This window comes from Chrysemys picta, chromosome 3 (genome assembly GCF_011386835.1).
Source record: "Chrysemys picta bellii isolate R12L10 chromosome 3, ASM1138683v2, whole genome shotgun sequence".
Taxonomy (NCBI): domain Eukaryota; kingdom Metazoa; phylum Chordata; order Testudines; family Emydidae; genus Chrysemys; species Chrysemys picta.
The window spans coordinates 5477759-5490410 of NC_088793.1; the positions used below are offsets into that span (position 1 = coordinate 5477759).

Below are 12652 nucleotides of genomic sequence, written 5' to 3' on the forward strand. Positions count from 1 at the left end.
GCTGATCGCCCGTCAGCTCAATGTCAGGTTCACAGGGTGAAATTCACCAGCCCCAGGGAGTCCCACCTGAGCACATAGGGCTTGTCTGGGCCGTCTGCACGGGGCCAATTTCACCCTGGGTGAACAGTGAGAGTAAAGCAGCAGAAGTGCTGAAAGAAGTTGCCCCAGAGACGGGGCTGTGAGTCAGGGGGTCCCATTGATATAGGCCGTATCGCTCCTCTTTGGCACTATGGCTCGTGAATCATGCTGCTGGCTTTCCCAGGCAGTTCATAGATTCAGAGTTCCTAGGGCCAGGAGATCATCCAGTCTGGCTTCCTGTGTGGCACAAGCCAGAGAATTTCACCCAGTTCCCCCCATCCTGAGCCCAGCCACTTGTGTGTGGCCAAGGAATGCCTTCCGCCAGGCCACCAGTGAGGATCTGAAGACATGGAGAGATGGACAAGCTGCCGCTTCCCTTGGGAGTTTGTTCGAATGGTTAATCGCCCTCCCTGTGGTCTTATTGCTAATTTGAATGTGTCTGTGTAAGGCGGGCCTCTTCCTGCCAGAGTGCCCCCGGCCAGCAGGGTGCTGTTTTGCAGGGGATTTTGCCCCGGCCAACCTCTGGTGGCCACTTCCTTGGCCTAGCCCTGGGCCTTCCTCTTAAGTTCAGCCCCTTCCACAGTAACGAAAGGTCCAACTGAAAGTCCGAATAATACTGCGTCTGGTTCTCTTGGGCTCGCTGACATTCCCTGCTTCTCGGCCCCTGTTCCTGGGCCCTGCCGAGCTTCTCCGCTGCTCCTTCCTCCTCGTAGGCTTTCTCCCCACTGCCTCTCCTGCCCCAGGACTCTGGCAGCTTCCCACAGGGATCTCTCTGCTCCTTGAAAGCCCTGGCTCAGTGCTCTTGTCGGGAGCCTTCCTTGAGCCAGCCTTGCTCCCCCAGGCCCTTCTCAGAAAGGGAACTCCCCAGAACATAAGACTGGCCAAACTGGAGCAGACCAATGATCCATCTAGCCCAGTATCCTGTCTTCTGACAGCGGCCAATGCCAGGTGCCCCAGAGGGAATGAACAGAACAGGGCAATTATCGAGTGATCCATCCCATTGTCCAGTCCCACCATCGGTCCCCTTGTCAGAGGCGTAGGGACACGCAGAGCATAGGACTGCATCCCTGAGCATCTTGGCAAATAGCCATTGCTGGACCGATCCTCCCTGAACTTATTTAGTTCTTTTTTGAAGCCAGTTATACTTTTGGCCTTCTTAACATCCCCTGACAATGAGTTCCACAGGTTAACTGTGCGTTGTGTAAAGAAATACTTCCTTTTGTTTGTCGTAAACCAGCTGGCTATTAATTTCATTGGGTAAACCCTGGTTCTTGTGTTATGTGAAGGGGTAAATAACACTTCCTTATTCACTTCCTCCACATCACTCATGATTTTATAGACCTCGATCATATCCCACCTTAGTCATCTCTTTTCTCAGCTGAAAAGACCGAGTCTTATTAATCTCTCTTCAGATGGAAGCTGTTCCATACCACACCTTTTCTGTACTTTTCCCCAATTCTAATACATCTTTTTTGAGATGGTGCGACCAGAACTGCACACAGCATTCTAGATGTGGGCGTACCATGGATTTATGTAGTGGCATTATGCTATTTACTGTCCTATTATCTATCACTTTCCTAATGGTTCCTAACAGTCTGTTCGCTTTTTTGACTGCCGCTGCACATTGAGAGGATGTTTGCAGAGAACTATCCACAATGACTCCAAGATCTCTTTCTTGAGTGGTAACAGCTAATTTAGACCTCATCCGTTTAGACATATAGCTGGGATGATGTTTTCCAATGTGCATCACTTTGCATTGATCCGCCTTGAATGTCATCTGCCATTTTGTTGCCCAGCCTCCCAGATTTGTGAGTTTGGAGTGAGACCGATTTCACAGCTCTGGTTAACCAGCCAGTGCTCTGATCCCCTGCAGCTGGGGTCAGTCATTACAAGGACAACTCCATCATGGTCAGCTTGTGACAATCTGGCTTCAACTGCCCGCCACTGGTTCTTGTGATTATTTTTTCTCTGCTAGATTAAAGTGCCCATTATTTTCTCCCCAGGGAGGTACTGGTACCCTGCAATCAAGTCACCTTTCAGTCTTTTTGATGAGGCAAACCGATGGAGCTCTTTAAGGGTATGTCTACACTGCAGTAAACACCCGGGGCTCGCCCGGGTCAGCTGACTTAGACACTGCAGTATAGACATCCAGGATCAGGCTGGGGCCCAGGCTTTGGGACTCTCCCCATTTGAGGAGCCTGTCTCAGGAAAGGAGTCGCTTGCGTACAAGGCTAGATTGGGTCTGCTTCAGGCACCTCCCCACAGCAAAACTGGCTCTTTGACTGTAAGGATTAAGTCTGAGATTTGGAAAGGAGCCCAGAGGAGTGCCCGACTCCCATTAACTTTCAGTGGGATTCAGGCACCCAACTCTAGGCTCCGTTGGAAATCTCAGTCTAAAAACAGAGACACTGACAAGTGCCCCTACTGTGTAACTGAGCATCATCTCTGCTACAGGCCGGGCTCCAGGAATCACGGTTAGTGCAGGGGCAGGCTGTGCTGGGAGGTGCAGGCAGGGGGGCTGGCTTGCGGGGGTCACTCATGAGCATCCGAAGACATGAACTGAAGGCTGCCGGCCACTGAGATATACCCTGTACTAAGAACCTGCTGCCTGCCCAGGCGCCGCAGATTTTTAGTGACCGTTGATGGATGTTACATCCCCGCTCTGCTGCTCTCAAACTGAGCCAGCTCAGGGCTTGTGTTCCACTGGAGTCTCACGTAAGCCCGAAGGAGGCAAGAAGCAGTGTTGCCAGCTCCAGCAATAGTCTCTGTCTTTCTCCAAGCTCCAGCTCCTGGAGTCAGGTGATCATCTGAGACTCTCAGCTTTCATTTAAAAAATGCAAGTCAGTTTCTAGTTCCCAGGGCTGAAAACACAAACCCTAAAGGCTCAAAAAGCAGAAAACAAATAAAAAGAAGCCCACGTGTGTGTTTTGTGAAGCAATCTTATGCTTCTTTCAGGCCAGGCATGATTTTAGGGGCCCTGACGCATTATTTTTGAGCACTTGGGGTTTGCAGTATTGAAGAAGCTTCCTGTTCCTCTCGCACATCCGCCCAGCACCAGTTCTCACCCCGGGGGGGCACAAGACACCCCACGGGGGTAACCACGAGCCTGGCCATCAGGGATGTCGACTCTGGGCTAATGTCAGAGACTCCTGTTCCCATTTCTTGTTAGCGCAGCTGTGCCAGAGTCTTAGCACAGGGGGGTGAGGGATCAGGCCCCATCCTCCTTCCACACCCGCCTGGGGACCATAAGCCGGGTGCACCCTTAGCCAGGGGAGAGTACGCTACACCCCCAAAAGAGCATCTCCCCCCTGCTCCGGGAGGGCTTGGGACTCCCCGAGGCAGGATCCCCGCACTGGCACAGCTGAGCCCTTCCCGGGGAGCTGTACACCAAAAGCCATCTAAGGTACTTAGCTGGCCCCACAATCTTTACGGGATCATTGGGTTAACCCCCTGAAACTGCTGAGGTTAACAGCTACCTTTCCTTCCGGTGAAATGTGTGAAATAATACAGTTCCCGGGATCAGGGCACCACTGGGCAGAGGGGTGTTTGCTGACTCAGCGTGTCATGGGGGCGTGGAGAGGGTCAGACAGCACAAGGAGCCAGTCACGCAAGGAGGGAGAGGGCGAGCAGGGAAAAGCAGCCACGACCTGCAGGATGGGTGCGTGGGAGAAGCCTGGAGAGGTTTGGGGTCAGAGCGCCGGTGCTGGGAACACGGCAGCTGCGTCCTGTGCGCCGGGACACACAGGCTTTGTACATTCTTTGTAAATAAAGAGGATTGTGCCACAGGTACCCGCCTCCAGCCTCAGTTTCTCCTCCCACCTGGAACAGCCCTGAGGGCCTTGAACTTTCATCAGCTCTGGGGACCAAAGGGATAGTCCTTGTTATCCTCCCAATGCCCCTTGTGACTGGGGTGTCATAGCAGGGTCTCGCCCCAGCACCCCCACCCACAGCTGCTCTGGTCTGCTTCTCCTCACGACTCTGCCCTCCGGCCAGGTCCCTTGTAGGCTCCCTGTCCCGGGTAACAGGGAGTCCCCCAAACAATAGTCCAGGTCTTCAGCCCGACTCTGGGCCCAGTGGTCTGTACACCGCTCGGCTCAGGGACCTTCCGAAGCTCAGATCTGCTGCCACCTCAGCCTGTCTCCAGGCCTTTTCCCCAGCCCCTTCGTGGGCTCACCCTCCCCAGGCTTGGCCCTGTTCTGTACAGCTCCGGAGCAGAGCAACGCCCCCTCCAGACCCAGCTCCTTGGCTGCCTCTCCCCCAGTTCTGTCTGCCCACGGCTCTTTGGTCAGAACCTCTTGCCCCGGGCTGCCGCCCTGGGTCTGGCCCTTTCCCAGCTCACTCCACTCCTGTAGCTTCCCTTTGCCTGGCCAGCTCCCTTCTCCTGCCCTGCTGGCCTTCCTCTGCTCCCCTGGGACCCACCACCCCTAGGCAGCCCTCAGCTGGGCCTGATCCTAAACCCGGCCCCCCTTGAGGTGTAACCGGGGGCACTGATTGCTCTCTGGCGCTGTTAACTCTTGCTCTGCCACTGTGGAGGACAAAGGCAGAACCAGAATTGTCCTAAGGAGGGGCCCGGGTTACCTGCCAAGCAGTGTGTGTGTGTAAGGGGTTCCCGCACTTTGTGTTGCCCCCTGGCACCCGTATGTCCTCGCTGAGCCGCCGTCTCTCCTCCCAGAGCAGGCTGGGCGCAGAAGGGGGAGAGGAAGCAGCTGGAGGGGCTGGCGGCCCTGGGTTTTGGGAAGCAAGGAGCCAGGGGTGTGTGTGTGGGGGGGCGGTGTGTCAGGGGCCGGAGCTCCAGGAGGAACTGCTGTCTCTTCTCCAGCCCATGGTGGGCACTGGCACCTTCAATCAGCTCCTTTCCTATCCCCAAAGGCCAGGACCTCTCCCCCACCTGAAAGACTGGGATCGGCTGGGACCACTCCCCGTACGTCCCCCCCTCGAGACTGGGACTGTGAATCTGTAGCAGTGTCCATGGCCGGGGGGCAGGGGTTGGGGCTGGCGGAGGAGACATCCCACCACAGTGCCTAACTCCCATTGATTTCAATGGACGTGAGGCACCCGGGATAGGGTACAGGCCCCACGCTGACCAGGAAGGGGGTAATGGGGGCCTGTGGGCCCAGCCAGCCCCACCCCGTTGCACCCTGTGCCCGGTGCGGAGCCTGGAGGGAGGAGATTCAAGAGGAAAGGCCCAGCTCAGCCGTGGTGACTGGAGGGAGGGGAGCTCCCGAGCTCGGCTGGGGCCAGAACCGAACCAGAGACTGCCTCGGGGCTGCCTAGAAGGCAGGACCTGCTGGGGGCTGGGACCAGAGCCTCCCTGGGGCAGGACTTTTGTTTCTCCTCACGCGTTCGGCTCCCCTACGTCTCGGGACCTGCAGAAGAGCCAGCCGGGAAGAGACTGGGGAAGGCCCCAGCAGGAAGCAACCCAGGGATGCAGCAGAGGGGCTGAACAAACGGGTCCCTGGGCGGAGGGCAGGCCTGGCCCACCAAGGGCGAAGGCTTCAGAGCCAAGGGCTGGCAGCCTCATGCCCTATAAACTGGGCTGAACCCGAGGAGAGCTGGACTCAGGATTCCCTGGAGGGGCAGGATTAATAGTGATGCGAGGACCTGGGTGTGACTTGCCCAGATCCCATTGAAGAGCAGGTCTCCCCAGGCCCCGCCTCGCACCCTAACCACTGGACCACGCTTCCTCTCTCAGAGATATTTTACATCAAGAAACAATGTCTCTGCTCCTTTCCCTGTCAATTGCTTCCCCCCAGGCCGCGTGCCCAGAGAGAGGAGACGACACACACCATATGATTAGATTGGCCTCGGTTTCACAAAGTACAGACGGGCTTTGAGGTTTGAAGTCCAGTAGTCCAGGCTCTCTCTCCCCTGCGTCTCTTGCTGTGCAGAACACAGGAGATGCCTCACTAACCAGCCAGGGGACTGAGCGAGGGTTTGGCTTTAGCGATGTGCTGCCTTGCGATCCCTTTAAGCCGCTTGTGTCCTGCACGGTGCCCCGTGGTCAGAAATTAATCCTAAAGGAACTGGGGAAAGACGGTGATTATTTGCACGCTTCCTGTCGGGTCACAAGCAGTGTGGACCTCTGCGAACCCCAGCGTCACCCGGAAAACAGGGCTGCAGACTCAGGGGGAGACAGATGACCCCCCCGCCTGCCGACCCTGAGGGCAGCTGACTTCTGCACCATTACCGAGCATGCTCAGTCCATGGGAGCATGCTCAATACAAGCCAAGCAGCAAATCTGGGGGGACACATGACCCCCCAAATCTCCCCCAATGTGTCGCCTCTGGTGGGAGACCAGTGTCTAGAGTGTGAGCTCTTCCGGGGCAGGGACACAGCCGGGAAAGCAGCATTTATTCATTGATTGATTTGACTGTGAGAAATGGAAATTGACCACCGCAAATTTCACTCTAGTCGAAACCCCCAATTTTCTGTTGAGAAACTGTTTCACCGGCAAGTTTAGGACCGGCCCTCGCTCGACCCTTGTTTCACCCCGCCACCTTGGGAGGGGGAAGAGGGGGCCGCAGCCCAAGCCCCGCCACCTTCAGCTTCAGCCCTGGGTCCCAGCAAGTCTTAAAATGGGGTCATGACCTACTTTGGGGTCCCAACCCAGAGTTTGAGATCCACTGCTTTTAACTCAGCCCTACAGCATAACCCAGAGGGCCCAGTGTTGTCAGAGGTCAGGATCAGGCCTTCAGAATATTATTTGCTCCCACATGGTGAGATTCCCTTTGCCTGATGTGACAAAATGGGAATTTTCTGTAATATTTTTATGATGCCGATGTGTGCCTCAGTTTCCCCATATTTCATATTGTTACCCAGTTGGTGGGGGTGGGGGGAAGCTGTTTGCTCTCAGGGCAGGCTAAGGGCATGTCTACACTTACAGTGATCCACTGGCACAGTTGTGCTGGTGTAACGCTTCGGTGTGGACACTGCCCAGGCCAATGGGAGGGGTTCTCTCGGACCATCCCCCAAGCGGTGGTAGCTAGGTTGATGGAAGAATTCTCCTGTCGACCTAACACTGTCTGTACCAGGGATTACGTCAGTTTAACTGCATCGCTCAGGGGCGTGGGTTTTTCACACCATTGACTGATGTAGTTAAATTGACCTAATTTTCTAGTGTAGACCAGGCCCAGGGGCACAGGTATGAATCTCGCCTCGCTGCCTGAATGGATCATTGAGAAAAAAAACGGCCTCATATCAATGGAGGTTCTGAGAAGACAATGGCCAAGCCAGTCAGCAGGACATTGACCCCCAACACCCAACAACCCTAATGGAGAAGGATTTCCCCGCCTCTCGCAGGGAAGCTGAGCAACATTGCCCAGTGGGAGAACAAAGGACTGGGAAGGTGTGAGGTGGAGGGTGGTGAAGCACTGGAATGGGTTCTCTAGGGAGGTGGTGGAATCTCCTTCCTTAGAGGTTTTTAAGGCCCGGCTTGACAAAGCCCTGGCTGGGATGATTTAGTTGGGGTTGGTCCTGCTTTGAGCAGGGGGTTGGACTAGATACCTCCTGAGGTCCCTTCCAACCCTGAGATTCTATGATTCTATGATAAGCGTTGGCTGCTGGAAGGAGTCGGGGCTCTCCTCTGGGAACTGACCAAGGGGGTCAGAAGAAGAGACAGACAGAACTGGAACAACGGGGGTCACTACAGCTTGGCTGGGCTGTGGGCTAACCAGAGTGGGCTTGGGCTATGCCTTAACCTGCCGATCTCCGTGATAACCTACGGACTTCCTAGGCTGGGTTCCTGCTGACAGCACTGGTTGAGTGTCACTGCAGTCCTGGGCGCATGAATCCCTGAAGAGCGGACAAGTCTCTGCCAGGAGTCTGGCTCAGTTGGACCCGCTGAACAGAGCTCGCGGTGTGAAAGGGGAGGGCTGGGGCCCCACAGGATCAGTCTAAGGAGGTGGTGAGGGTGCATAACGCTCACCAGAGGACGAGTGAGACCCCCTGGGGGTCTGGCACATTGCAAGGGCGCCTCCTAAAGACCGTTCCAAAGCTGGGATCGTAGCACTGATCCTGTGGATCCGTGACACCTGTAATATTTCAATAGCATGGTTTTTCTAGCACATGGTCAAGCATCACTTTCGTAGGCCAGAAGGGACCATTGTGATCCTCTAGTCTGACCTCCTGCGTAGCTCAGGCCAGAGACCTGCCCCCCGATAATTCCTAGAGCAGAGCTTTCAGATAAACAGCCGATCTCGATTTAAACATGCCGGTGATGGAGTATCCATCCCGGCCCTTGGTAAATGGTTCCAATGGCATGTAAGCCCTTGCTTAGAGGACAGTGCAATCCAACATCTAGGCAGGAGGCAAGCGGAGACAACTGCCTTGCGTACAACATGAACCCCTTTTACTTTTCCCGTGTCCTCCCCCCACCCCTCCCACTTCTCTGTTTCAAACACCCATCACAAGAATGGCACTTACTGTAAAAAATCCGGCGATTTCAACATGGCGTGTTCAAACTCTGCGAAGGACAGCATGTTGTCATTGTCCAGGTCGGCCTCCTCCAGCACCTGTTGGGATGGGACGGGAGAGAGACAGACAAAGGACTTAGAGGAGAGAGAAGGATTAGCGCTGTTGTGTTTATTTTGACCCAGCGGGTGTTGGATAAGGTCTGAGGCTCGAGATGAAACAATCCATCCCAGAAAGAGCGAGAACAGCACGATTGGTAACACCGTGAAACCACAGAGGATACCACGTGAACAAATCAAATAGCAGGAACGTGGACACGTACATGGTTTGTCAGTGTGATGAGCTCTTCCTCTGGTAGGTCGTCACTGTTTAACAGTCGCTGGATGATGCTCTGCAGGTCTTCCTTGTCAATAAAGCCATTCTCGTTGAAATCTGCTACCAGATGACAGAACAAGGAGTAATGGTCTCAAGTTGCAGAGGGGAGGTCTAGGTTGGATATTAGGAAACACTATTTCACTAGGAGGGTGGTGAAGCACTGGAATGCATTACCTAGGGAGGTGGTGGAATCTCCTTCCTTAGAGGTTTTTAAGGTCAGGCTTGACAAAGCCCTGGCTGGGATGATTTAGTTGGGGATTGGTCCTGCTTTGAGCAGGGGGTTGGACTAGATACCTCCTGAGGTCCCTTCCAACCCTGATATTCTATGATTCTATGAATCTCCTAATTCTGGTTGTACATTAAGGTGCATCAAAGAACATCATGTGAGGTCTCAAATGGAAGCTGGTGTCATGCTAGCCATTGATATCACTGTGCAATGTGTGTACAGATCCTATATAAGGACCTATGTACATAGAGTGAAAATATGTTCTTAAAGTCTGCATCGAGGTATTAGGCATCAGCCAAGGTGACAAAGAGGTGATGAAAGAGGCAGTGTCTGCCATCCCATCTATCTGTTTTCATGTAAATTGAGTATTGTCTCCTTCCCAATGGGTTCCCCATAACCAGTCTGGACTGAATGCAAATGAGTGAGTGTAAGAAAGAACTCCAGAAAGAATAACAGGAAGAGAAACCCAACTGGGGAAGAGAACCTGATCTTGAGGTGCATATCAAAGGTTTGCTTGAGTATATATGGGGGGCCAAAGGAGAGGCCCAGGCACCCTTCACTGAGGGAAAAAAAGGGCAGCGATTTTGCTTCATGAGAAAGGGTCTCTGTCAGATGTGGCGAGAACTTTGCATGAGAAAAGCTTCTTTAGACAAGAGTGTGACTTGTAGTCAAGTCTGGTGTCTAGAAAGCATGGTCGGATTTTGTTTCACATGTAGCCATTTGTTTCCCATATCCTCAGTCACTATCCCTTGGATCGCCAGTCTTTGATAATAAGCCTGTTTTTCTTTACACTATCAATCTATCTCAGGGCTGTGGTGAGAAGCAAAGTGCTGATCCTGAGTTGGACCTTACAGGCCAGTGTGCCCTGTTCTGCTGGCAGTTCTGGGAGTGTCCAGAGACGCTCTGAGGCCTCGAGACCCGGAGGGCACCGTTTGCGCTGCCAGAGGCTGTTGGTTTCAGGGACCTGATCCATAGCGGGCACAGAGAAGCCTGCCTCACGCGAAGGGCAGGGAGTGGGGAGGAGCTGGGGCATGTCACTGCCTGCATTTCAAAGGGCTGCTCAGCCCTGACTGAAAACCTGACCCCTTGGAGGTGGCGCACGTCGGGCACCCGAAATCACTCATTATATTTTAAAATCTTGGCCTATTTGTTCCAATGTATAAAATAGTGGCTGCTGCAGGCTTTAAGCACATGGGTTATTAAAACGCACACGTCAAAAGCTAACACATCTGTCCCAACACCAGCGCAGTAAAACCCTGTGTCCCGGGAGCCCAGATGAAACCCTGCACGAGCTCGTCACGCACCCCGGGGACAGCCTGGCGCTTTGTTGGCTTGTTAAATCTTGCTGCTGGTGGAGTGGGACCTCTTACCGTAAATATAAAAGGCATATTCTATTTTTAGACGGGGACTAGCTTTGTCGCTGAAAACAGAGGCCATGCCTAAGACATCCTCGAACGTAAAGGTGCCGTCCGTGGAGAACACTCGGCAAATTCTGTCCCTAAAGGGATTCACCTGTGTGAAAAGAAGCGGGATTTGTTTAAATATACCCTGTTTATATATATATATATAAAATATACTGCAGACAATCCCCTGTCCCAGCCAACCTCTCTTTTAAAAGAATTCTTGACAGGTAGGAAACGCCAGAATTAAGGCTACGTGGACAACTGTAATGGACTAGGTGGTACCGAGACAGTATTTTCCATACCTTTATGCTCCTGTTTTTTTGTCCTGCACCTCAGCTTGACCCTTCGCTGAATCACAGGCCAGAGTCTGTCTTTCCATGACTTTCCAGAAAGCATTACACACAGTTAAACCTCACGGCTACTGCATGCAAAACCCTGAATATAGGTGATTCTAGTTCCCAGTCAGCTTCAAAGGGAGAAAGACAACTTCTTAGTAACCATTTAATACACACCCAGCCCTGTAAATGGTCTTTGGAATACTTCTGGCTAACTCTTAAAGAAAAGCTATTAGATTGTAAACCTCCTGGTGTCACTCACCCAGATAGCAGCACTTTCCTGTCTTACATATATTTCAGGGCATCGTTTCAACAGAACACACTTTATCACACACACATACAGACCCATTTCTCTCTGATCTTCTCTCAGAGATGATTTATCAGTCTCTATAGTGTGGCCATAGTAGGTGCTGTGTTCTTCAGAGCTTAACTCTTTGCTGAAGCATTGGCCAGACTGCTGTCTGTTCAGAAGGCATTACACAGTGTTAAACTTCAGAGCTATTGTGTGTAAAACCACGAGAAATGGAGGGTCATAGTTCCCAGTCATTTCTTGGAGAAGCAGCAGCCACTTTCTTAGTAAATGCTCACAAAACACCTTGTAAATAATATGAAATATGGAATACTATCAATAACTTGTAAACAAAAGCTTACTGTCTGAAAGTCTACTGGTGTTGCTTGTATCAATTCTCCCCCTTTTGTTTCTGTTTCAAACATTTTGACATCTAAGGTTTCCACATAACATTTTCTGTCCATCAGTTCACACGTCAAAACACATTCCCTTCTGATCTTCTTTGCAGTGTGACCGGAGTAGTGTGAACTTGAGTCACCTGAACTCTTCAGAGCTGGAGAAACGGCAGCGTCTCTCAGTCCTGTCAAACACTTCAGACCCTGGCAGCAAATCAACACTCTGGGGAGCTCCCCAGTTAGCAGCTTCCAGCCCTTGGGGCAATAGCTGACTGGTCCTCTCAGTTGCCAGTGAAACACAAGTCTGTAGCCTGTATCCAAGGTGGTGCAATGATTGGGATCAGCCTATAAAATATTGCCTGAGCATCCCTGGCCCCTCCCATGACCCAGAGTACCAAATGCTGTGGTATAAAGCATGTGGATTGCATAACCTTAACTCTGTCCACTTGTGCATTATGCTATAATCTTTGATTACATGACCACATACCATTTTTCCCACAGGAGCCCTGCCCCATTCCATGCACGGGCCGGATGAATGAAATCAGGGCTGTATAGTGAAGGAGGCTGTTGTTTGTAGGCTCCCTGACTCTTGCTGCAAAAAAGTGGCAAATGTGCAGCAAATGAGGCAGGAGATTGCAGGAAGAAAGAAGAGGGTCTCGTGGGTAAGACAGTTGAATGCCCCACTGGAAAAGTAGATTCAGTCCCTGTCTCTGGCACAGAGGCCCTGTGTGATGCTGGGCAAGTCACTGAAATCAGCATTGTCACAGCCGGCCCCTCATGAGGTGCTCATTTTCTGGGTGAGCAGCACTACAAATAAACATACTTTAAAATAAACTATTTGCAAATCAACCTAGGTATTATTTGTCTGGTGGTGGGCCCAGAGCCCTGCGCAGGTAAGGGATATACTCACCCAGACCCACCACTCGTACAAACACAGGCAATTGAAAGGTTTCAAACCCACCGCGTTATTTCCATAAGCAGGTAACCAGCGATTCCCACCACTGTCATCCTCATCCTCTCCCTCCCCCACGCCTCCCATTACAAAATCTCGTCTCAGGGTATCCGGTTCTTCTACATAGAGAGAGCTATCGACTGGCAGGGACAGGATAGCATCTGTTGTACTGGTCATACATGTAGGTTAC

General features: G+C 52.5%; 1 protein-coding gene across 1 annotated transcript; it reads right to left on the reverse strand.

Moving 5' to 3' along the window:
* Positions 1-5267: 5267 nt before the first annotated feature.
* On the reverse strand, positions 5268-12639 carry CIB4 (calcium and integrin binding family member 4). Its single transcript, XM_065587284.1, has 5 exons — positions 12421-12639; positions 10459-10600; positions 8810-8919; positions 8500-8588; positions 5268-6101 (listed from the first exon to the last, which is right to left on the reverse strand). The coding sequence occupies exons 1-5, from the start codon at positions 12637-12639 to the stop codon at positions 6080-6082; spliced, it is 582 nt and encodes a 193-aa protein (XP_065443356.1). The 3' UTR covers positions 5268-6079.
* Between the last annotated feature and the right edge of the window lie 13 nt (positions 12640-12652).